Raw genomic sequence first — 26,955 nt, 5'->3', positions numbered from 1 at the left:
TCCTAAATAACCAACACGGAAGCCAAAATAAGAGAAACACGGAGACAACACATGAACTGCGATGCTGTGGAGTCCAGCACTGTGTTCCATCTACATGAGCTAACCACCAAAGCTGCTGGAGCTATCAGCAGCCTCTGGACTGCAGGAAAGCATCTTCCACTGCGCAGACAGTCTGCTTTCACTGTCCCCCTCCACTGCGCAGACAGCCCGCTTTTACTGTCCCCCTCCACTGCGCAGACAGTCTGCTTTTACTGCCACCCAAAGAACCGGGACTGCAGCAGAACTGGGTTCTGAAAGAGCAGTATTGCCAGACCTGTGCTAACGCAGGTACACATGACACAGCCGGGGCTTTTCAACCACCTGACACAGGTACACACGACACAGCTTGGTCACATAGACCACCTGACACAGGTACACACGACACAGCTTGGTCACATAGACCACCTGACACAGGTACACATGGCACAGCCTGGGCATATAGACCAGCTGATACAGGTACACATGGCACAGCCTGGGCATATAGACCAGCTGATACAGGTACACATGGCACAGCCTGGTCATATAGACCACCTGACACAGGTACACATGGCACAGCCTGGGCATATAGACCAGCTGACACAGGTACACATGGCACAGCCTGGGCATATAGACCAGCTGACACAGGTATATGTGGCACAGCCTGTTCATATAGACCAGCTGACACAGGTACACGTGGCACAACCTGATTATATAGACCAGGTGACACAGGTATGACTCCCCAGTAAGAACAGGCTATGCTCAAAATCTGTGTGACATGTTGGACTAATTCAGCCATAAGGGGACACACATGACTTCATTAATCCTAAATTTCCATATTTTGCCGCATTCTGGGAGGCTGCCAGTCCCCCAGGGGAAGAGAGGAGCTGCACTGGGAAAGAGTAAAACATCTGCCTGAGAGAGCCAGAGGGAGAGAGATACTGAGGGACAGACAGAGGGACAGAGATACTGAGGGACAGACAGAGGGACAGAGATACTGAGGGACAAACAGAGGGACAGGGATACTGAGGGACAGACAGAGGGACACAGATACTGAGGGACAGAGATACTGAGGGACAGACAGAGGGACAGGGATACTGAGTGGACAGACAGGGGGAAAGAGATACTGAGGGACAGACAAGGATGGAGATACTGAGGGACAGACAGAGGGACACAGCTGGACAGAAACTGAGGGACAGACAGAGACAGGGATACTGAGGACAGACAGGAAAGTACTGAGGACAGACAGGATGGAGATACTGAGGCACAGTGATACAGGTAACACATGGCAAAGCCTGGGCTATAGCAGCTTGATACAGGAACATCTTCATGCGCAACAGCTGCTTTCATGATCCCCCTCATGGCACACATGCACAGCTTACTGCACTCACTAGACAGCTGCTATGCACCAAGAACGCGGCAGCAGACTGGTTGAAGAGCAGTATTGCCAACCCTGTGTAAGCAGGTACACATGCACAGCCGGGCATTAACCACCTGACACAGTACACACGACACAGCTTGGTGCACATAGACCACTGACACAGGTACATCTGGACAGCCTGGGCATAAGACCAGCGAGACAGGTACTGAATGGCACAGCCTGGGACATATGAGACCAGGAACAGGTACGGACATGGACAGCTGGGCATATAGGCAGTAAGACCAGCAGAGATACCAGGACACATGGCACACCTGGCATACTAGACCACTAACACACGGTACACAGGCACACTGGGCAAGACACTGACAGGACACAGCACAGCTGGCTAAGCAGTGAACGGTACAGACACTGGTATAGACTGACAGGAGGTTCATACAGATGACAGGGAACTGGAGATAAGTAATGCATATAACCTGACACAGGTAACGTGCACAGTGGAGCACTCAATCAGATATGGCAAAGAGACGTCTCACAAAACATACAGGAAGACTGCATGCAAGGACAATGAGCAAGGGAAAAGTTAGGGGAGGATGGTACTGGACACAAGGAACTAGACATCTAGGGTGGGGCTATCGACCGGCAAGCCTCTCACCCATCAACCTTCACACCCTGAAGCTATGTCCACCTAGGGAAGTGGGATAGGTGTCTGAGGACACATGATCTAGGGACGGGACAGAGCAACCCCGAGCACAGTCATCTAGCAGGCAGAGATACTGAAGGACAGGAACGAGGGACAGATACTGGGGACAGAGATACTGAGATTTAGGACGAGACAGGCAATCAACTTATTACAGGTGCCTCGTGCCTGTCGGTGAGCAGAGACACACACACACACACACACACTCACACTCACACTCACGCTCACGCTCACGCTCACGCTCACGCTCACGCTCACGCTCACGCTCACGCTCACGCGCACGCACACGCACACGCACACGCACACGCACACAGACACACACACACACACACACACACACACACACACACACACACACACACAGACACACACACACACACACACACACACACACACACACACACACACACACACACACACACACATGCAGGCACACGCAACCACACAGACATAAGTGCCCCCCCCCCCCCTCCCCCCAACGCACACACACACTTAGTTTGAAGTTAGCTGCACAGGTTCATTACAGTACTGTACAGAGACTGAGTAATGTAAGGGAGGTAGTTTAAACACTGAAAGCAGGTTAATTACACTGTTCTACAGAGACTAAGTACTGTGGGGGAGTTAGTTTAAATACTGTGTGCAGGTTCATTACAGTACTCTGGAATGTCAATAAGAGAGATGTGGAGGTTAATTATATGATTGTTCTGAGAATCCTATGTCTAACCTAAAGCCATTAATTGGAAGTAAATGATGTTCTGAGCCCTAACCCCATAATACACAAAATAAGAATTGAGGACTATTGATATCAACAAGCAAGTCTTTGCTGTTTGATTGGTGGAAAACGAAGACAATATTGCCCTGGTGCACGTCAGGGACAGAATCAGCCAATCAGCCAGCATCATCAGTCAGACAGCCTGCCAATCAGCCAGCAGGATCTGTCAAAGTGTTCCTCATCAGAGTTTTTAGCAATGGGTTCACACTCATGTGTGTAGACAAGATACACAGTGCTGCAGCGCTGTTTAGACATCACCGCTACTGAGAGAGCAGCCAGAGTCACATCCACAAAGAGAGCAGCCAGAGTCACTGCTACTGAGCGAGCAGCCAGAGTCACATCCACAGAGAGAGCAGCCAGAGTCACTGCTACTGAGAGAGCAGCCAGAGTCACATCCACAGAGAGAGCAGCCAGAGTCACTGCTACTGAGCGAGCAGCCAGAATCACATCCACAGAGAGAGCAGCCAGAGTCACTGCTACTGAAAGAGCAGCCAGAGTCACATCCACAGAGAGAGCAGCCAGAGTCACTGCTACTGAGCGAGCAGCCAGAGTCACATCCACAGAGAGAGCAGCCAGAGTCACCGCTACTGAGCGAGCAGCCAGTCACATCCACAGAGAGAGCAGCCAGGGTCACTGCTACTGAGCGAGCAGCCAGAGTCACCGCTACTGAGAGAGCAGCCAGTCACCGCTACTGAGAGCAGCCAGAGTCACATCCACAGAGAGAGCAGCCAGAGTCACTGCTACTGAGAGAGCAGCCAGAGTCACATCCACAGAGAGCAGCCAGAGTCACTGCTACTGAGCGAGCAGCCAGAGTCACATCCACAGAGAGAGCAGCCAGAGTCACTGCTACTGAGCGAGCAGCCAGAGTCACATCCACAGAGAGAGCAGCCAGAGTCACCGCTACTGAGCGAGCAGCCAGAGTCACATCCACAGAGAGAGCAGCCAGAGTCACTGCTACTGAGAGAGCAGCCAGAGTCACATCCACAGAGAGAGCAGCCAGGGTCACTGCTACTGAGCGAGCAGCCAGAGTCACCGCTACTGAGAGAGCAGCCAGTCACCGCTACTGAGAGCAGCCAGAGTCACCGCTACTGAGCGAGCAGCCAGTCACATCCACAGAGAGAGAAGCCAGAGTCACCGCTACTGAGCGAGCAGCCAGAGTCACATCCACAGAGCGAGCAGCCAGAGTCACTGCTACTGAGCGAGCAGCCAGTCACATCCACAGAGAGAGAAGCCAGAGTCACCGCTACTGAGCGAGCAGCCAGAGTCACATCCACAGAGAGAGCAGCCAGTCACCGCTACTGAGCGAGCAGCCAGTCACATCCACAGAGAGAGCAGCCAGAGTCACCGCTACTGAGCAAGCAGCCAGAGTCACATTCACAGAGAGCAGACAGAGTCACCGCTACTGAGAGAGCAGCCAGAGTCACATCCACAGAGAGAGCAGCCAGTCACCGCTACTGAGCGAGCAGCCAGTCACATCCACATAGAGAGCAGCCAGTCACAGCTACTGCACTTAGCAAAGCGGCTAACATTCATAATCCTGCATAATAGCCCAGAGCACTGCAATTACACTGCCAGCACTGCCACTCTGGAGTTAGCCCACTAGCCCGCAAGCCGGCTCGTTTGAGCCTCCACAGCTCAGTTAATATTCATGCTGTATTACACCGCTACATTAATAGCCAGTTAGCTCATTTTTAATAGCCTTTAAAGAGCAGGTTCATTCAGGTCACTCTGAGAGGAAATGTGCTGCTATGTGAGTCTTTGCAGTATCACTGAGAGGAGTTAATGTAGCAGTAACCTTCATTAAAACTGCATTAATAAGCGATCGACTCTCATGTTGGCAGAATGAGAACATGAGCGTAACTCAAACAGGTCTCTCACTGCAGTCCTGCGTTTCAGTACAGCCTAATCACACACACTGCAGTCCTGCGTTTCAGTACAGCCTAATCACACACACACTGCAGTCCTGCGTTTCAGTACAGCCTAATCACACACACTGCAGTCCTGCGTTTCAGTACAGCCTAATCACACACACTGCAGTCCTGCGTTTCAGTACAGCCTAATCACACACACTGCAGTCCTGCGTTTCAGTACAGCCTAATCACACACACTGCAGTCCTGCGTTTCAGTACAGCCTAATCACACACACTGCAGTCCTGCGTTTCAGTACAGCCTAATCACACACACTGCAGTCCTGCGTTTCAGTACAGCCTAATCACACACACTGCAGTCCTGCGTTTCAGTACAGCCTAATCACACACACTGCAGTCCTGCGTTTCAGTACAGCCTAATCACACACACTGCAGTCCTGCGTTTCAGTACAGCCTAGTCACACACACTGCAGTCCTGCGTTTCAGTACAGCCTAATCACACACACTGCAGTCCTGCGTTTCAGTACAACCTAATCACACACACTGCAGTCCTGCGTTTCAGTACAGCCTAATCACACACACTGCAGTCCTGTGTTGCAAGCGATCACCAGAATCTTTACCTGCAGCGCTGCACTGGTCAGTAACTGAATTTTGTAACTGTTTCCAGTCTGCTGAAATCACTAAATGTCTGTGGTCCCTAGGGGACAGTGTTCAGGGACACTCCCCACAGCAGCGGTGTTCAGGGACACTCCCCACAGCAGCGGTGTTCAGGGACACTCCCCACAGCAGCGGTGTTCAGGGACACTCCCCACAGCAGCAGCGTTCAGGGATGAAACGCAGAGAGGACTGTGCAGATGAAATGCAGAGAGGACTGTGGGGTGGACTGTGCAGATGAAACACAGAGAGGACTGTGCGGATGAAACGTGGGGTGGACTGTGCGGATGAAACACGGGGTGGACTGTGCAGATGAAACATGGGGTGGACCGTGCGGATGAAACATGGGGTGGACTGTGCAGATGAAACATGGGGTGGACCGTGCGGATGAAACATGGGGTGGACTGTGCGGATGAAACATGGGGTGGACTGTGCGGATGAAACATGGGGTGGACTGTGCGGATGAAACATGGGGTGGACTGTGCGGATGAAACGTGGGGTGGACTGTGCGGATGAAACATGGGGTGGACTGTGCGGATGAAACACGGGGTGGACTGTGCGGATGAAACATGGGGCGGACTGTGCGGATGAAACACGGGGTGGACTGTGCGGATGAAACGCGTAGAACCACGGAGAGCGGCAGTCCCAGAAGGCTCTGGTGAAGGGACTCGGTGAAACTGCCAAAACTCTCAGCTGTTCCGTTTCTGGTGAGAATGACCTACTTTTCAATCTCAGATCCAAATGGGAATATCCCAGAATCCCAGAGAGAGAGGGCAGTACTACTGCTGTCCACACACACATACGCATGCATGCGCAAAAGCGGGCACACACGCAAACACACACACACACACACACACGCACACGCACACTCACACACACACATATACGCATTCACGCATACACACGCATACAAACGCACATACACATACACATGCATGCACACACGCACACGCACACTCACACACACACACACATATACGCATTCACGCATACACACGCACACACGCACATACACATACACATACACATGCATGCACACACGCATACACACACACTCACACACGCACACACACACGCACACGCGCACACACACAGCTAGCCCTTTCTGTCCTTTCACTGAAACGGATGGGATCCCTGAGCAGATAATTATTCTGCGCTGTGAGTGTGTCTCAGCCAGGCAGCCTGTAATGATCAGAACCTCTGGGACAGTTTTGGAAATATGCTCCTGTCAATCACCAGCGCACAGAGCGAGAGCAGAACCATTCCAGAGGACTGGGACCATTAGAGGGATATAAATAAGTATTAATAACTGGGTATATTATTGCACATTATATTATAGTGCCCCTCACTGTGGAATGATTCACATGGTGCCCATTCAGGAAATGAGAAGCTAAATGAACAAACCAGGCGAGACGAGACAGGAAGCACCGAGATCTGCTGGAACGGAGTGTGTTCCAACCCAGACAACTAACCCTAAACTACCGCTAACACTAAGCCTAACACACCCTAACACAAGCCCTAACAAGCCACACTGTTCCCCTAACAACTACGCCGTAACAAACACCTAACAACAACCCCTAACAACTAACAACACCCGTAACAACAACATAACAACTAAACGCTACACACGCTTACAACACAACTAACACGCACAACCACTAAAACAACACTAACAACCCACAATGCCCAACACCACAACATAACGAACAGCTACCCCTAACAACTAAGCAACAGCTAACTCGCTAACAACAACACAACAACACCCTAACAAAACACTACATAACCCAAGCAACAAAGCCCGTTAAACACAAACATCACTACAACCATCCCTAACACCATAACCACCCTAACAACTAACGCCCCCTAACAACTAACGCCCGTTAACAACAAACACCCCCTAACAACTAACATCTGCTAACAACTAACACGCGTTAACCATTAACACCAACTAATGCCTAACACCTGCTAACACCCACTAATGCCCACTAACGCCTACTAACAACCACTAATACCTAACACCCACTAATGCCCATTAACACCCACTAACATTAACGCCCAGTTTGTAATTCTTTCAGGCAGGTTTGTAGACTGCCTGTAGAGTAAATGTGAGGCCGGTTTGTTTGTGTTTGCTCATAATGCAGGTGTACTGAAAACCCTGAGGATCTGACCCTACCAGCATGATGTCACTGCTCTTCTAGAACAGACAGCGTTCCTCAAAACAGCAGCTATGATCTGAAAACAAACACCATGACAGTTGGACTGAAGATGGCAGTCAGTCTTTGACAGCGTTTTGTAAATGCGACAATCGCTTGTGTGCATTTCAGACTTGTGGCTCCCTAGATGAGTCAATGCTCATTTCTCAGTGTAAAAAGCTTGTACACAAAACACCCATTCCCTTCACAAGCCTCAATTCCCTTCAAACCCCATTTCCATGGCAACAATCATCCAGCAGCCATTAAACACATATTACAGCTCCGAGCAGCGGAGAAGACGATAAAAACAATGCGAGCAGAATATGTTATTGTGTGGAATGCTAATAAAATGATAAGGGGTTTGTGTGCTTAACTATCAGCAGGAGGCCTTGCAGGAAAGATGCGACACGTTCCTCTCCTGCCAATCAAATTTATTTCCACATTTTTATTTAGAAGGCGCTTTAGCCTTCCTGCCCCAGTACTGAGTCTCTACAGCCTCCTGCTCCAGTACTGAGACTCTACAGCCTCCTGCTCCAGTACTGAGACTCTACAGCCTCCTGCTCCAGTACTGAGACTCTACAGCCTTTCTGCCCCAGTACTGAGACTCTACAGCCTTCCTGCCCCAGTACTGAGACTCTAAAGCCTTCCTGCCCCAGTACTGAGACTCTACAGCCTTCCTGCCCCAGTACAGAGACTCTACAGCCTTCCTGCCCCAGTGCTGAGACTCTACAGCCTTCCTGCCCCAGTAGAGTCTCTACAGCCTCCTGCTCCAGTACTGAGACTCTACAGCCTCTTGCTCCAGTACTGAGACTCTACAGCCTTCCTGCCCCAGTACTGAGACTCTAAAGCCTTCCTGCCCCAGTACTGAGACTCTACAGCCTTCCTGCCCCAGTACTGAGACTCTACAGCCTTCCTGCCCCAGTACAGAGACTCTACAGCCTTCCTGCCCCAGTACTGAGGCTCTACAGCCTCCTGCCCCAGTACAGAGACTCTACAGCCTCCTGCGCCAGTACAGAGACTCTACAGCCTCCTGCGCCAGTACAGAGACTCTACAGCCTTCCTGCCCCAGTACTGAGACTCTACAGCCTTCCTGCCCCAGTACTGAGACTCTAAAGCCTTCCTGCCCCAGTACTGAGACTCCCTCCTCTGCCGTGGATGAGCCAGTGGGACCCCAGGCCGGTAGCTGCTCTTCGGAGACCCCAGTCTCTGCTCTGAGGGCGCTTCGGGCCTCCGTTCCAACAGCTGCATTACAACTATAAAACTTAATCACAGAAAAAGCAGCAGTATTTGTGGACACGAAAACTATGGCAGACAAAGATATAATCTCATTTCAGCAGGAAGAATTGAAGATCCTCAGATTTGCAACACTTTAAGAAGAAAGCTTAGAACTTTAATTCACCTTCAAGGACAGACTGAAAGCCTCTAAAACCTCTCATAGTATCCATTATAGGCAGAGAATGATCTCACACTGTTCCAGCAGATTAACTGGACTGAGCACATTTGTGGCAGCTTTAGCCATATGAGTTTAGTTTCTCTCCTAACTAAAGGATTATCCACACTGACACAGGCGATACAAACATAAGGCCAGTATCCCAGCTTACATCCCTTGTGTATTAAAGGAAAACAAAATAAAACTCTGCCAGATCCAAGCACCCAAAAAGTGACTCAGAGAGCGCAGCTCTGTTCAGCGAGGAGTTGCGGCAGAACTGATTATTTGCTCTCTCCTGCTGCACTGGGCTCATTCCTGCTCCCATCGTTACGAGGAGAAGAGAAAGTGCCGACTGGCATGACTGGCATGCTCTACCCACAGCGTGGCACTGCGGGGCTGGGGGCTGTGTGGGACTGGCATGCTCTACCCACAGCGTGGCACTGCGGGGCTGGGGGCTGCGTGGGACTGGCATGCTCTACCCACAGCGTGGCACTGCGGTGCTGGGGGCTGCGTGGGACTGGCATGCTCTACCCACAGCGTGGCACTGCGGTGCTGCGTGGGACTGGCATGCGCTACCCACAGCGTGGCACTGCGGTGCTGCGTGGGACTGGCATGCGCTACCCACAGCGTGGCACTGCGGTGCTGCGTGGGACTGGCATGCGCTACCCACAGCGTGGCACTGCGGGGCTGGGGGCTGCGTGGGACTGTCTCAGGTTGGTATATGGTTGTCTGTAAGTCTGTGTGTGGTAGTGTAGGTTGGTATTTGGTAGTGTGTAGGTTGGTATTTGGTAGTGTGTAGGTTGGTATTTGGTAGCGTGTTGGTTGGTATGGTAATATGAAGGTCAGTATTTGGTAGTGTGTTGGTTGGTATTTGGTAGTGTGTTGGTTGGTATTTGGTAGTGTGTAGGTTGGTATTTGGTAGTGTGTAGGTTAGTATTTGGTAGTGTGTTGGTTGGTATTTGGTAGTGTGCTGGTTGGTATTTGGTAGTGTGTTGGTTGGTATTTGGTAGTGTGCTGGTTGGTATTTGGTAGTGTGCTGGTTGGTATTTGGTAGTGTTCTTTAATTCTGCAGCGAGCAGAAATACACAGATTTCTCTCTGAAAGCAGATTAGCCAGTGGTGTGAGATTCTTAAAATTCAGCACATGGGGAAGAGCCACCTTCACCCTCAAGTTTCAGAATAATCAGCTTCACTAATAATTAGTTAGTTCAGTTAGGCCCCCTATCCCAATCAGAATCCACCACCCTGATTCATCCCACAGCACAGACTCCTGAGCAAAATGGTGATTACGTCTGAGACCTCAAACACCCTCACACTCTCTCGCTCCCCTTCTCACACACTCTCTAACCCTCTCACACTCTCTCTCTCCCCCTCTCACACTCTCTCTCTCCCTCTCTCACACTCTGTCTCTCCCCCCTCACACTAACTCTCTCCCCCACTCCTGCTCACACTCCCTCCCCCTCTCCCTCTCTCACACGCACTCTCTCCCTCTCTCACACTCTCTCTCTCCCCCTCTCCATCCCTCTCTCACTCTCTCTCTCTGTCCATATCTCTCATTCTCTCTCCCTCTCTCCCCCCCTTTCTCTCTCAGTCTCTATATCTCATATGAAACAAATCCATCCATGCATCTGCACGGCCTCAGAACTAAGAGAAGTTTAGTGGATGTTACTGCAATGTTAAATGAAGGTTAGGTAAAAGTTAGTTAGTAACATGTAAAGGTAAAGTACAGGTTATGTAAGAGTTACATAAAAGTAATGCAAGATTTAAAGTTACAATCTCGAAGATTTCTGTTTCGCTCTCTTTGGCGGTACCAATGGCGAAAAGCAGTAATTGCAGGTGTGTTTTTGGACCTCACTTCCCAGAGATCCAACCCGACCCAACCATTGTCGCCTGTGTGACGTCAGTCAGTTGGCACCTGGGCCACGCCAACTTATTATTTACTGAATAAAAAATGGTTGTTATAAAAGTAATGTTATGTACATACTCATTCATTGTCTAACATTAGGCTAACTTAAACTGTCTTTACACTGCCAAGCCGGGTTAAAATGCTGTAGCAGATCTGGGGTAGAATTAGTGATGATCAATTTCCACACGTTCTTTATCCACCTTTTGCCCGGTATGAACATCTTTACACTGCAGAGAAGAATTCGCGGGATTCGCTGTGGCTCGCAAATTATGTATCTCGTGCACAATAAACAGTCTTTTTCGTGAATGACTGTTGTGTACTATTTTTGAAACAACTGCCTTACAAAATGTTACCCCTGGTGTTTCTGGTTTTGCTAGATAAACTGTTCGAGAATAAAGCTGAGCTGGGTGTTAAATTAGCAATCAGAACAAGAAGAATAAAACAAAAACAAAGGAGATTTTATCAAAAAAGGGCATCAAGGCTGAAAGAACATATGAGGAAGCGTAATAAAATAATAACAATGCTAATCCATACTGCCGTATTCTTTTATTTAGTTTTCACCGGCTTGACATCTTTACACAGAAATCAGACCCGGCTCTGATCCACCTATACCCCGGCTTTATTCCTATCATTATGATTACTGATGAACTTGATGTCAATGTAAATAACAGTAACGTTAAGGCCAGTTCAGATCAATGATTCGCAACGAGACAAAATGGTTTTAGAATGTTGCAGAGAAAACTGCAGCGGTGTGAACTGGTTAGTAGCAGAGCCGTTGCCTGCCCCTTTAGTTAGCTACATTACAACGTTGGAACAAGGTAGCATTGCATTCGAGAGACGTTTTGCGAGGTCGGTACCAGTCGGTAGCGTTAGCTAGCGTTTTTTCTAATTGTTAGCCGACATTAGATTGTGTTAATTACATTAGCTAGCTAGCTAACGCAGTGTTACCTGATATGAGAGATGGATACTGTGCGCAACGTTGCCTAAACTAATGTTGCCTTTCTTGACATGGTCCGGTAGCTAGCGTTAGCTGTGCAAATAGCTATGTAATTTAGTAACGTTACATTGTCATCAAATGTAATACGAAATCTACATCAACAAATAATATGACCTCTCATGTTACACAAGAACTTTTTAGGGTTCCATAACTTTCTCTGTTATTGCAGCAGACACCGGAAAAAACAGTAGGCCGCTCACACAGTGAGTTCAAGAGCAAGCCTGTTGCGTTAGCTCTGTCTACCCTCTCTGGCAGACCAGCCACTGATGGGTGATGGAAAACGCGTCACTAACTATGCGCCGCTTGTGATTTTTTCCCGGGAATGTCGCCACAGACACCCAGTTCTTTAATCATAAATTATTATAATAATAATAATATTAATTAATATAATAATAGGCTCAATCACCATTGTGTTACCTAATTTGGCGATAGATAGTGACTTAACAGACATTTATTTTAATGAAAATATCTGATATCTTCGAGATTATTACTTTAAGTAAAGGTTAAGTAAAAAGTCATTTAAAGGTTATGTAAAAGTTATATAAAGGTTAAGTAAAGGTTATGTCAGAGTGAAGTAAATGTATTTTAAAGGTTAAGTAAAATGTTATGTAAAGGTTAAGTAAAGACACACAGACCAGCCCTACAGACGCACGGACATACCCTACAGACACACAGACCAGCCCTACAGGCACACAGACCAGCCCTACAGACACACAGACCAGCCCTACAGGCACACAGACCAGCCCTACAGGCACACAGACCAGCCCTACAGACACACAGACCAGCCCTACAGACACACAGACATACCCTACAGACTCACAGACCAGCCCTACAGGCACACAGACCAGCCCTACAGACACATAGACCCACCCTACAGATTTCACAAGGACAGATAAAAAAAGTAAAAAGCTGCATCTTTTTTGTTCTGGCTTGATGTAAAATTAATTCATTTCTGAAATTCTCTCCCAACCTCTATTCAACAAAATGAGTTGGTTCTAAATTAATTTGCAGCATAAAGAGGGGAGCATCACATTGCACACAATATAACATCTCCCCCTGCCACACGAGCTCCACGGCCGGCTCTCGGTCTGAAAAGCGATGGCGTTATCCTTTTAAAAATAATGAAGTGGTGGCAGCGGCGTTTTATAGGCTCCACGCTGCGACAGCGGCAGAACAGCCTGCACACAGAGCTCATAAACAGCCACGAGAAGCCACGGGGTTTCTCACAGCCACAGGTCGTAAAGGGGTTTACAATCGCAGGCATTCTGCTCACCAAACAGACACGCAGCTGGGTGAACACGGCACAGAACTCACATCTGGGCCTGTGGTAATGAGCAAAAACCCCCTGCTACCAATCAGGACGTCCCGTTACCAATCAGAACCTCCCGTTACCAATCAGAACCTCCCGTTACCAATCAGAATCTCCCGTTACCAATCAGAATCTCCCGTTATCAATCAGAACCTCCCGCTACCAATCAGAATCTCTCGTTATCAATCAGAACCTCCCGTTACCAATCAGAATCTCCCGTTACCAATCAGAATCTCCCGTTATCAATCAGGACGTCCCGTTACCAATCAGAACCTCCCGTTACCAATCAGAACCTCCCGTTACCAATCAGAATCTCCCGTTATCAATCAGGACGTCCCGTTACCAATCAGAACCTCCCGTTACCAATCAGAACCTCCCGTTACCAATCAGAATCTCCCGTTATCAATCAGAACCTCCCGCTACCAATCAGAATCTCCCGTTATCAATCAGAACCTCCCGTTACCAATCAGAATCTCCCGTTACCAATCAGAACCTCCCGCTACCAATCAGAATCTCCCGTTGCCAATGAGAATCTCCCGTTATCAATCAGGACGTCCCGTTACCAATCAGAACCTCCCGTTACCAATCAGAATCTCCCGTTATCAATCAGGAACCTCCCGTTACCAATCAGAATCTCCCGTTATCAATCAGAACCTCCCGTTACCAATCAGAATCTCCCGTTATCAATCAGAACCTCCCGTTACCAATCAGAATCTCCCGTTATCAATCAGAATCTCCCGTTACCAATCAGAATCTCCCGTTACCAATCAGAATCTCCCGTTGCCAATGAGAATCTCCCGTTATCAATCAGAACCTCCCGTTGCCAATCAGAACCTCCTGTTATCAATCAGAATCTCCCGTTACCAATCAGAATCTCCCGTTGCCAATCAGAACCACCTGTTCCAAATCAGGACCTCCTGTTAGCAGTCCCAGCCTTGTTAACAGGGAAGCCCAGAGGACAGCAGAAACGTGTGACTGACTGCCCTGCGTGACAGCCTCAGTTCCGCTGGCGGTAATCAGAATCCTGCAGCGACAGATTGTGTGTGAAGACAGGGCTCTGTCAGCGCAGTCTGTCCTGAAGCTCAGGAGAAGGCAGACTGCAGCTCTTTCCTCCCAGGAATATACACCAAGCTACACAACGTCTCCACAGGACTGGACTCAACACAACAAGCACAGAATCACTGATGGGCTGTACCCGTGATTTCTGATAAAATGGACACCACCCCCAAAAAAATGAAAAAATGAAAAGTTTGCGTAACAGAATATTACCTCAGCACTGGAAGCCTCTCAGCCCTTGGTGTTCCTCGTGCTCTTATTGCATAGTGCTTAGAGCCGAAATGGCGGCCATTAGATAGACTATGAGAGATCTGAGACAGACCAACAGAGAAGCTGTTTCCATCACCATAAGAGCCAGAGAGACTTACTGCAGCAAAGCATGAGGAGAATTGGAGTCAAACTGTGTGCAAGGGTGTGAGAGTTTGTGAGTGTGTGCACGTGTGTGTGTGTGTGTGCATGTGTGTGAGAGACAGAGTGTGTGTGTGTCTGTGTGTGTGAGAGAGTGTGTGTGTGTGTGTGTGTGCATGTGTGTGCATATGTGTGTGTGTGTGTGTGTGTGTGCACGTGTGTGTGTCTGTGTGTGTGAGAGAGAGTGTGTGTGCATGTGTGTGCACGTGTGTGTGTGGGTGTGTGTGTGAAGTTGCATGACTAACTGCCCTTGCTATCATGTTTTTGAATACATAATTAAATTATCTGAATTAATTTTGTGGATCATATGGAAAATGAACATATGGCATGTGGTTATCAGTACTGTTACCATAGAGACCAGATTGAGTTATCATAGAAACCAGTGGAGGTGGCATAGAAACCAGTGGAGTTATAATAGAAACTAGTGGAGGTGTCATTGAAACCAGTGGAGTTATCATAAAGACCAATGGGATTCCCATTAAAACCAAAGGGATTATCATAGAGACCAGTGGGGTTCCCATGGAAACCAATGAGGTTATCATAGAGACTAGTGGCGACACAACTCAGGAGGTAAGAGCGGTTGTCTGGCAGCCGGAGGGTTGCCGGTTCTACCCCCCGCCCTGGGTGTGTCGAAGTGTCCCTGAGCAAGACACCTAACCCCTAATTGCTCCCAACGAGCTGATCGGTACCTTTCACCATTGGTGTGTGAGTGTGTGTGTGAATGGGTGAATGAGAGGCATCAATTTTAAAGCGCTTTGGATAAAAGCGCTATATAAATGCAGTCCATTTACCATTTACCATTTACTAGTGCAGTTATCATAGAAACCAGTGGTGCCATCATAGAGACCAGTGGGGTTCCCATAAAAACCAGTGTAGTTATCACAGAGACAAGTTGGGTTCCCATAAAAAATGTTCCTATAGAAACCAGTGCAGTTATAGAGACCAGTGGGGTTCCCACAGAAACCAGTGCGGCTGCCATAGTGGGGTTTTACCACACACATAAGTTATCATTTTGAAAAATATGATGAGATAATTCAGAGAACATTAATCAGAGAATTAACCATAAGCAATGGCTACAGTCAAAGTGGGGATTAATCTTAACACAAATTGTTATCTTAATTCCTGAAAAACCATCGTTGTACTCCTGCCAAAACAAGACTGCTGGGAGACAACAGTGAGGAGAAACAAGCACACACACTTCAGCTATTTACCAACACAATGCACACACACACACACACACACACACACATATGCCGCTCACAACACACACACACCCACACACACACTACATACACACACCTACACACACCCACACACTGCATACACACACACATGCCGCTCAGAACACACACACACACACACTGCATACACACACACACACACACACACACACCGCTAACAACACACTGCAAACACACACACACTGTTCACAACACACTGCGAACACACACACACACACACAAATCTCACAACACACTGCAAACACACACACACACACACACTGCAAACAAACACACACACACACACACTGCTCACACTAAGCCTTCCGGGCCTGATCTTCATCACCCTACTCAGGCTGTGCACACGCCCACACGGGGCAGCTCAGTATAGAGAGGGATGTGACACCAGATTCTGTCCCCATATCCAGGCCTCAGGGCAGAATCAGTGGATCAGGAGCCTGTGGTGGATGCAGATAAATTATCCAGCCGGCAGGCGTGTGTCTCTGAGACATTAGCTGATGAGGCTGGGACGGGTGAGGCGACTTGTTCTGAGTGTTAATCAGAACCCCACTGAACTGCAGCTGCCGCCGTCGCCACCGCTCAAATGTCTACAGCAGCACACTGTCCACAGCGCTGAGCTACAGGAACCACAGCACACTGTCCACAGCAGCACTGAGCTACAGGAACCACAGCACACTGTCCACAGCAGCACTGAGCTACAGGAACCACAGCACACTGTCACAGCACTGAGCTACAGGAACCACAGCACACTGTCCACAGCACTGAGCTACAGGAACCACAGCACACTGTCCACAGCAGCGCTGAGCTACAGGAACCACAGCACACTGTCCACAGCACTGAGCTACAGGAACCACAGCACACTGTCCACAGCACTGAGCTACAGGAACCACAAGAAACTGTCCACAGCAGCACTGAGCTACAGGAACCACAGCACACTGTCCACAGCAGTACTGAGCTACAGGAAGCACAGCACACTGTCTACAGCTCTGAGCTACAGGAACCACAAGAAACTGTCCACAGCAGCACTGAGCTACAGGAACCACAGCACACTGTCCACAGCAGTACTGAGCTACAGGAACCACAGCACACTGTCCACAGCACTGAGCTACAGGAACCACAAGAAACTGTCCACAGCAGCACTGAGCTACAGGAACCACAGCACACTGTCCACAGCAGTACTGAGCTACAGGAACCACAGCACACTGTCTACAGCTCTGAACTACAGGGGGCTGAATACCAACACATCTGGCCCTGAAATTACATCCCATATTCAATCAGGATAGATGAGGACACAAAACAGCACAAAGTCTATTTGCTCATCGTGACCAGTCAACGTGCCAATGTTTCCCACTCCATGTTTACCACGGAGATTAAAATAGAAATTTAAATAAAATCCCTGGCAAGTTGAGCAGCATCTGCCCCACACACCACATCCCTACACAGAATGACATTCTCTCCAACAGTGGAGATTATCTCTTCTTTGAGGTCAGTCATTATTGTAATGATACATGTAAACACATACAATATATCTACAAATGAAAAAAGGAAGTTTCTGTGGGTAATCTAAGCTGCTAATTGTGTTTGTGCAGTAAGTAAGTGGGTGGTTGAGAGAGAGAAAGAATGAAACGTCCTGTTTTTACATGACATCAAAGTGATTGGAAACAGCCTCAGTGAGTACACGCAGGTCAGCTGGAGGACTCATAACTCCCATAACACCCTGACACTCATGAGTCACTCTCCTGACATCCAGGATTTTAATGACGAGGAAGAGGAGGAGAGCAGGCGGCTGAAGCGGCTGTGATGATGACGAAGAAGAGGAGGGCAGGCTGCTGTTATGATGACGAAGAGGAGGAGGGCAGGCTGCTGTGATGATGAGGAAGAGGAGGAGAGCAGGCGGCTGTGATTATGAGGAAGAGGAAGAGGGCAGGCTGCTGAGGCAGCTGTGATGATGAGGAAGAGGAGGAGAGCAGGCTGCTGAGGCAGCTGTGATGATGAGGAAGAGGGCAGGCTGCTGTTATGATGAGGAAGAGGAGGAGAGCAGGCGGCTGTGATGATGAGGAAGAGGAGGAGAGCAGGCTGCTGAGGCAGCTGTGATGATGAGGAAGAGGAGGGCAGGCGGCTGAGGAACCTGCCCCCGGGCTCGTCACAGTGCAGGCAGGTAAGAGTGATGAGAGGCGCGTGGGCTGAGACACGAGCCGTCCTGCAGCACACGGGACGGACATGCACCTGTCAGCGTGCCCGTGTTGTCATGGAGACAGCTGAGATGGCGATGCTCCGCGATCCGCAAACACGGGAGCGATGAGCTCAGCGCTAAGCAGAGCGCTATTAAAGAAGCGCAAGGATCAGGCTGCATTAAACAAGATTAACTTCAAACTTAAAAGCAACATTTTTATATAGGTATAATGATTTAATGAGAAGTGCCTAATGGAATGGCTCCTGCATCTGTTGCTGAAAGGAGTTACTCGCTCATTTAAAAGACAGTTGTGCCAACTAATCCAAAAACATCTCATTAAAGAAGGATTATCAAACAGGTAAAGTCCCTGTCTTCAGTACAGCTCCACATACAGCACTGAACTAGTGCACTAGTGCAGAGTTATCCTTTCCTTACAAACACAGAAAGGCCAGTACAGACACTGGGGCAGGACCTGAGAGTTCACAGATTACAGAGAGAATCAGAGAGTTAACCCTTTACTGTCAGCCAGGGCCACCGTACGCAGGGGGGAGTTTAATGACTCCAAACCCTAAAAAAACTACTAGAACTGGATGGGGCCCAGTCTGAAGAAGGGGTGCAGAAATCCCTGGGGGCACCCCGGCTGTGACTGTATCCCACAGGAACACAGGAGTGTTCTGGGACAGCAATACCCAGAGTACACTGGGGCAGGGATCACAGGGACAGAGATATCCAGAGTGCACCGGGGCAGGGATCACTGGGACAGAGATACCCAGAGTGCACTGGGGTAAGGATCATGGGGACAGAGATACCCAGAGTGCACTGGGGCAGGGATCACTGGGACAGATATACCCAGAGTGCACTGGGGCAGGGATCACAGGGACAGAGATACCCAGAGTGCACTGGGGCAGGGATCACAGGGACAGTGATACCCAGAGTGCACTGAGGCAGGGATCACAGGGACAGAGATACCCAGAGTTCATTGGGGCAGGGATCATGGGGACAGAGATACCCAGAGTGCACTGGGGCAGGGATCACTGGGACAGATATACCCAGAGTGCACTGAGGCAGGGATCACAGGGACAGAGATACCCAGTGTGCACTGGGGCAGGGATCATGGGGACAGAGATACCCAGAGTGCACTGGGGCAGGGATCATGGGGACAGAGATACCCAGAGTGCACTGGGGCAGGGATCACAGGGACAGAGATACCCAGAGAGCACTGGGGCAGGGATCACTGGGACAGAGATACCTGGAGTGCACTGGGGCAGGGATCACAGGGACAGTGATACCCAGAGTGCACTGGGACAGTGATTGCTGGGCTCTACATGTGTTGCAGCACAAAGTCTCAATTTCAGCTTGGTTAGTGCGTTTCCAAAGGCGGTCTGCAAGGTCACCAACCGGACAGTACACAAACTCTGCCCCTTTCAACAAAACCCCCACCTCTAGACCTCAAACAACAACCCCCTCCACACAAACCCCACTCCTCTCCACGTTACTCACTACTGACTGCAGGTTTCACAATTCAAACTGAAAAGTGAAACCAGTAGAGCTCCCTGTGACTGAATGAATGAGACAGTTAGGCTGCAGCTGGGTGAAATGTGTATGGGGCCTGTGAGCAGGTGGGTTCGAGCTGTGTTTAGTACTGATGCTAAAAGCACGTAGAGCACTTTGCAGTCATTAGCGAGCCTCTGCCACTCAGTTCTGATGCAAACTCTCCACTCACTTTGATGCAAAGTGTTGATCAAAACACAGGTGATACAGACAGCTGCATGCATCAGTAGCCTTAGCGTCATGATGGGATTTCTGCTATTTCCATTCTCCTGGTGTTCTGTAAAATGTCATCGTCAGCACACACGTGCACGCACGCACCCACACACACACACACGCATACTTACGATGCTGAACTTGCGTGCAGTTATAAATGAGACTGTGTGAGATGGAGTGAAGCTCAGTGCCCCTGTTCACAGCTGACCTTTATTCCCACTTCATTTTAAATTCCATCTCTCGGTTGGAAGGAAATCAGTGGGAGACAGTCGCCGATGTGCAGGAGTGACAGACAGCCATGCCATGGCTCTGTGTGTAAGAGACACTTACTGCAGGTGTGAGAATCAAACACAGAACCTGCTGGTAAAGCAGGTGAGAAAGGGACAAAGGTACTGGAGGCAAGGATTCCAACAGGACAGTAAATAAACCCCGCCCCCTCTCTACACAACCACGCCCCTTCTACACACAAAACCCCACCCCCTCTCTACACAACCACACCCCTTCTACACACAAAACCACGCCCCTTCTACACACAAAACCCCGCCCCCTCTCTACACAACCACACCCCTTCTACACACAAAACCACGCCCCTTCTACACACAAAACCACGCCCCTTCTACACACAAAACCCCACCCCCTCTCTACACAACCACACCCCTTCTACACACAAAACCACGCCCCTTCTACACACAAAACCACACCCCTTCTACACACAAATCCACACCCCTTCTACGCACAAAACCCACCCCTCTCAACATTATTCACAACTGATTCATTCAAACAGGCATCAGTCCATTAATGAATTGTGTATTTGCTGTGCTGATCCATCCATCACACTTTAGCTCCTTTAGTTCACCATAAGAGGAAAAACACATTAAGCTCAAGAGGGAATATAAAAACTCCATAGAAACGCAAGAGACCGGCAGTCAGAACCAAAAGACATGTTAGTTTTTGAACCAAACACTGGGGTTACTTTTACCAGACTTCCGCAGAACTGCTCCAACAATCTTCTTGTAGCCTTTGTTGGATGTAGTTCAGTAGCAATTGCTCTTTGCAATTTTGTTTTTGGATTTATCAAGTTAATTTAATTTCCCATTGGTCTGCTAGACACGGATGAAAGCAAAAAGAAATTTTAATTGAAACTTCATTCTGTAATTGCCGTGGGTTTGAAGAACAATAACAGAGTAGTTTAAAAATGTACACACTGAAAAACTCTTCAGTCATCATCACCTATAATAACAACAAATATAATTTGCTAATTATGCCGTGTTGTGTTTCACCAACAGGACATGTCAAATGTTTAGAAAATACTACATAAATATACATTTTCTTGAAAATGGCTTTCCGAGAACATTGTCAGTTTTGTAAAATTGGTGTAAGTTTCATGTTGTAAAAAAAGCAGTACAGTTCATTTCACTGTTTTCATTACTCAAATTTTCAGGTTTTCTGGTTGTCTGTAATTAAATTTGATTTTCTCAGATGAAATTCATTTAAATTGTTCAAGTCATTACTACTTTAATTAATTTAACAGAAAGCAAAGCAAAGCTGACCAATTAAACGCATTCACCAATGTCCGCGCGGCGGCCATTTTGTACTGGAAGAAGACGGCACATGGGTCTTGAGCTTGTGAAGCCATGCAGAAAGAATATCTACAGCCATCCTATATTTATACAAACATATTCACCAATTACGGGTCTATATGTAACACATATCCACATATTTGCTTCTTAAGTTTCACTCGAAGGTGTTTTTATTGATAGACAATTTTCTGTTACTCTGTTCAAGTTTTTCATATAGTTTGTAAAAACAGACACGTTTGCCAGTGGTGCAAAATGCAATTTGCACATTTGCTTGTGCAAGCTGCATTCATTTGGAAATAAAGTGATTTCCCATTTAAATACACTGTTTTTTTAATGGGGTGTGGTGTAATTTAAGTAAATATCTCGTGTTACACTAATCGAAAATAATTTAAAGGTGAGATGGATTAACAATGGAAAGTTAGCCATCTGTTTAAATCACAAACACTTACAGTAATATTACAAGAACATGCATAATAATGATCTGTTTCCAGAACTGCTTTTTACCACTCACAGAATATCAAAAATCTCATCCCCAGTCAGAGTCAGAAAGATGTAGAGGAGCTGACAGACTCCATTATGTCCCGTCTGGCCTACAGTAACTGCGTTTACTGGCTCGTCTGGCCTACTGTAACTGTGTTTACTGGCTCGTCTGGCCTACTGTAACTGTGTGTTTACTGGCTCGTCTGGCCTACTGTAACTGCGTTTACTGGCTCGTCTGGCCTACAGTAACTGCGTTTACTGGCTCGTCTGGCCTACAGTAACTGCGTTTACTGGCTCGTCTGGCCTACAGTAACTGCGTTTACTGGCTCGTCTGGCCTACTGTAACTGTGTTTACTGGCTCGTCTGGCCTACTGTAACTGTGTTTATTGGCTTGTCTGGCCTACTGTAACTGTGTGTTTATTGGCTCGTCTGACCTACTGTAACTGCATTTACTGGCTCGTCTGGCCTACTGTAACTGCGTTTACTGGCTCGTCTGGCCTACTGTAACTGCATTTACTGGCTTGTCTGGCCTACTGTAACTGCGTTTACTGGCTCGTCTGGCCTACTGTAACTGTGTTTATTGGCTTGTCTGGCCGACTGTAACTGTGTGTTTATTGGCTCGTCTGACCTACTGTAACTGCGTTTACTGGCTCGTCTGGCCTACTGTAACTGTGTTTATTGGCTCATCTGGCCTACTGTAACTGTGTGTTTACTGGCTCGTCTGGCCTACTGTAACTGTGTTTATTGGCTTGTCTGGCCTACTGTAACTGTGTGTTTATTGGCTCGTCTGACCTACTGTAACAGTGTTTATTGGCTCGTCTGGCCTACTGTAACTGTGTTTATTGGCTCGTCTGGCCTACTGTAACTGTGTTTACTGGTCTGCCAGTCGGTCGACTAAACAGCGCACAGCTCATTCAGAACACAGGTGCCAGGTCACTACCTGGCACCCGCAGGGCTGGACACACCACACCTGTTCTGAGAACACTGCACTGTGCCTGTGACACGGCTGACTGACAGTAAGGCAGCAGAGACCTCATGTAAGCCCCCCCCCCCCCCCCCCCCCTTCACCATGTAGACTCACAAACCCAGCTTGACCAACTCCATCCCGTCACTCTGTAGGCGAGAGACCACTGCTGGCCCCCAGGCCTCACCTCAAACCTGTGGGTCTGAGATCTTTTACCTGCGACACCCCCTGACTGTGGAACTCCCTCCATCATGTATCAGAAAGACCAAAACTGAGGCTAAACCCAGCTGACCTTCCGCTTTGATTGTGCTTTTAGCAAATAGCATTTAACTGAGTGAAATAGACTTTGCCTTTCAATTATGTTTTTTGTTCAGTTTTTGTTTAGTCTATTTTTCCCCACTCACTGCCGTTAATTATCCAGCACTCTGGGACAGCTGGAGTGAAGAGAGCTGTATAAAAATAAAATTGATTGATTTAATAAAATGATCTAGATTAACAAGGGAAAATTAAGTTGACTTAATATGTCGAAGCCACAAGTACTGAATCAATTGAAGTCACACATAGTTAATAATACTGTGTGCAACCACTGGCCAAAATCTTATAGAAGAAATCTAACAATTTATTTTTTGAGAGTATGACTACGTATGACGAATTTGGTGAATTAACGTTTCGTAAGGTCACTTCCGCACAGCGATTCCGTTTGAATGCGCATAACTGTGTTCGGTAGAAGCGGGGATGAACGCGTTGGCAGCGGGACACAGCAGATGGGGGAGAGAGCTGTTCTTTCAGCACCATCGGGAGAGCGGAGCAGGCTCTATCGATCTGGCCTGTGACAATCACTTCGTCTCATTTAGTTAAACATATCTGAAGGTCCGCGTGCTGGGAAAAGCTCGCGCAGAGCGGTGTGTCTAATACATTTCCACGGCACAGATCATGATCTTGCTGTTCAATTACTTGTTTTCTTCAAACGCGTCTGGATGGAAAACGAACATCAATCAAAAATCATATGTGTTCTACTCCTCAGGAGGAAATCGATGGACTAGTTTAATCCCAGCTTCGAAATGAGTTCAGTGCGAGATGCTAACAGCTTTCAAGGTGTTTCCAATCACCAATGCCCAGCTTCGAAGCATTCATGTCACGGTCCCGAGTATTTATTGACAATTTTCAGCTGTGATGCAAAACCACTTTAATCATCGCCCGGACTGACTCTTGTAAATGGAGCGATAAATCCGGACACCTGCCGGGCGCACATCTATTCATAAGGAACGAATGGCTTCGCACACGATCCGTACATGACAGTGCCAGCATGACCATTTCCTCATGAAATACGATTGTTTCCAACAATAAAAAAATATATACATAGTCTTATAAGCATGGCTCTAAAAGTCGCATTACAAAGTTACAAAGCACATCACAACAAACTCTGTTTAACTGATAAATGGTGTTTCTGTGTTCCAAACTGCATACACACAAACACTACGGATGCATGGACAAACAATGATGATAGCACTTACTTGAAATAGTCGCAAAATGTTCGCTACCATTATGGACACAGAACTTGCAGACGCTCCGACCACTCCAACCACTTTCTCCGGCTTGACAAACACGGGCGGTTCTCCGTTTGTACATCTCACGTCCGAAGTGTCTTTTTGTATCAGAGCCTGAACGAAGGTGAGAGACTGCTCCAATGCATAGGTGTCCCTCGAGCACGTATCCAGCACCCGCGCGCCTAAGGTTATGTTGGGCAAAAGCTCTTCGTCGCTGTTAATTTGGTCTAAAGCGTACATCATAGCCTCCAGCCGGTGGATCCCGTTTTCCTTTTTGATATCTCCGCAAGGAAAACCGGGGGGACCACGGGCGTGCACGGGGAAAAGGCCCCCCAAAGTCAAATCTCCTTCAACTCTGATAGAGTGGGGCGCATATATCTCCTGCGACATGGCCAGTTCACCCAACAAGTTTGTCAGCCAGATCAATCTCCACAGAGAGGACGGCTTCAGCTTCGCGCCGAGACCGTAACCGGTCATGATCCCACAAACACCACGGTGGACACGCGCAAGAAAAGAGAGACGCGGTGCACCTGTTCAACATATAAATGAAGCGACTGGGCTTTAAGTCATTAAAATCGAGGCCATTCTTTTGAAAGATAAAGTCATTAAAACGAGAAGAAATCAAAAGTACGTCCGATGTGCATTGCATTAGTTAGCCTACCCAAACCGCGCACGTCGCTGATTCGTATCACAGCGCGCGCCGTTGCTTGTTGCTTGTTGCTTTCAGTGCCATGTCAAGAATAAACGGCTGTCCACCGAAACAAAAATAATCAAAACATATAACCGTCGATAAATGTATGCTGTATTAGAAATAACCACCGGCAAATAAAATGAAGTAGGATATTCCACGCGTCGGAAATGTCAATCACTGAACCCAGCGTCAAGCGGGCAAAACAATACAAGGGCTGAGCCGTACCGAGCAAATAAAAACAAAAAATATATGTTTATAATGATATACATTAACAGCAAACACATGCACACGAAGACGAAAATAGAGCCTTTATAAGCTGAGGTTTAAATAAAGTCGCTCCATGTTTCTTTCAGTGAAAAAACAAAGTATTGCGAATATGAAATGTGAATATGAAATTTTCTTTCCCCCGTTATTTCCGGAGCGCCCGGTGCTGTGCATTATCCCCAGCGCTCAGAGGAAGTTTGAGGGGGCTGTCTTCGGTCAGGCGCCGTTACAAAACGCCACACTGAGCTGGTCGCGCGCGTCTCACGATCCACATTAAATCACCCCGGTAGAACGGCGAGGAAGAGAGGAATTGAAGCAGCTCCGTTTCGAGTTGATAAAGGGAAGGTCGCCTCCTCTTACTCCACCTCAAATCAGCAATTCATTTGTAAAATGATTGGTTTCCTGTTGAACGCTTAACCGGGTGCGATCAGTTCTCCGCGCAACAGCAGATTCCCTTTCAGAAATGTAATTCTAACAAAAACCGCGTAGCAATTCCTCTAGCAGTACTTTGCCTTCTCGACGTGTTCGCCCCCTTTAATGAAGACTAAAGCGTCATTAACTTCGCATCTCGTCCCCTTCACAGTCGCTTTCGCGGTTACAGGTTTTCACAGTTTAATTTCGGCCAACACGGTGTCCGTACACCTAATCATTTTGTTTCGCCGTTGATATTCATTTCACAATTCCTTGTTTTTTTCTTTGAGATGCGGACTCAAATTGAACATTCTGACCAATGAAGAGGAGCAAATACATGTCGTCGTATAACCAGCACTTTGCGCCTCTCCGTCATCCTCGTTCTCCAAAACTACGCTTTATTTAAATGCCTGTACAATGCAGACTACAGTAATAATATGAAAAATACGGATTCGCATATTGCGCAACGCATGTCGAAGGAGTGTAAACGCGTGTGCTCTACACATTGCGTAAATAAGAAATCTTTCTAAAACGCCACTCTGTTCAGCAGCAGACCCGCTATGCGTTATGGCTGTAGGTGCGAAAATGAAACCACTCGGAGTGATCGGTTGTGGCGGCGATGTGCAACTTTTGATGCTTGAATTGATAATGTCCGTCAATGACCCCCCCACCCCCACCCCCCCACCCCCACCCCCCATTTCTTTTGTCTTTTATTTTTAGGTTTTAGGTTTTTACTATTTAAATTAGATCTCGATTCTATTTGAACAAACAGGAAGCATTCACAGCAAACACTCCAGGATGCCAAAGTACAGGAGTAATCAGAACGTTTACAGACGCACGTGCACAGATAAAACAAAGAAATGCGATGCTGTTCGTGGTACACATGTTCCAGGGATTATGAGACCGGTGAATTCTTTCTCAGAAGCCAGCGAGCACAGCCTGCGTGATTCAGAGGTAAATATAAGCAGAGCTGAACCAGCGCATTGCTCACTGCAGGCTCTATACAGCAAGCTCTGCGCTTCAGAAACGGTCTACAGTCAGACAATATGGACCCTGGAACAGAATAATTCTGCCACTACAAGACATCTCTCTCTCTCTCTCTCTCTCTCTCTCACACACACACCTGTCTCACATGAATGTACCAGTAGGAAAGAAAA

At 47.9% G+C, this 26,955-nt stretch overlaps 1 protein-coding gene across 4 annotated transcripts in view; it reads right to left on the bottom strand.

Moving 5' to 3' along the window:
* The window catches only part of LOC135235136 (metabotropic glutamate receptor 7-like), a 171,210-nt gene that overhangs the window by 74,183 nt on the left and 70,072 nt on the right, over positions 1 to 26,955 (bottom strand). The window contains exon 1 of one of the 4 annotated variants that reach the window (XM_064300354.1): positions 24,400 to 26,226. The exons of the other annotated variants lie outside the window; for them this stretch is intronic. Within the exon in view, the coding sequence (XP_064156424.1) occupies positions 24,400 to 24,909 (510 nt within the window). The 5' untranslated portion in view covers positions 24,910 to 26,226. Of the gene's footprint in view, positions 1 to 24,399; positions 26,227 to 26,955 lie in introns of those variants that run through there. 4 annotated transcript variants of the gene reach the window in all.

Source organism: Anguilla rostrata, chromosome 11, assembly GCF_018555375.3.
Source record: "Anguilla rostrata isolate EN2019 chromosome 11, ASM1855537v3, whole genome shotgun sequence".
In the NCBI taxonomy this organism is placed as follows: Eukaryota; Metazoa; Chordata; class Actinopteri; order Anguilliformes; family Anguillidae; genus Anguilla; species Anguilla rostrata.
The sequence above is the reverse complement of the archived record's forward strand: the minus strand, read 5'-3'. Positions and strand labels throughout refer to the sequence as shown.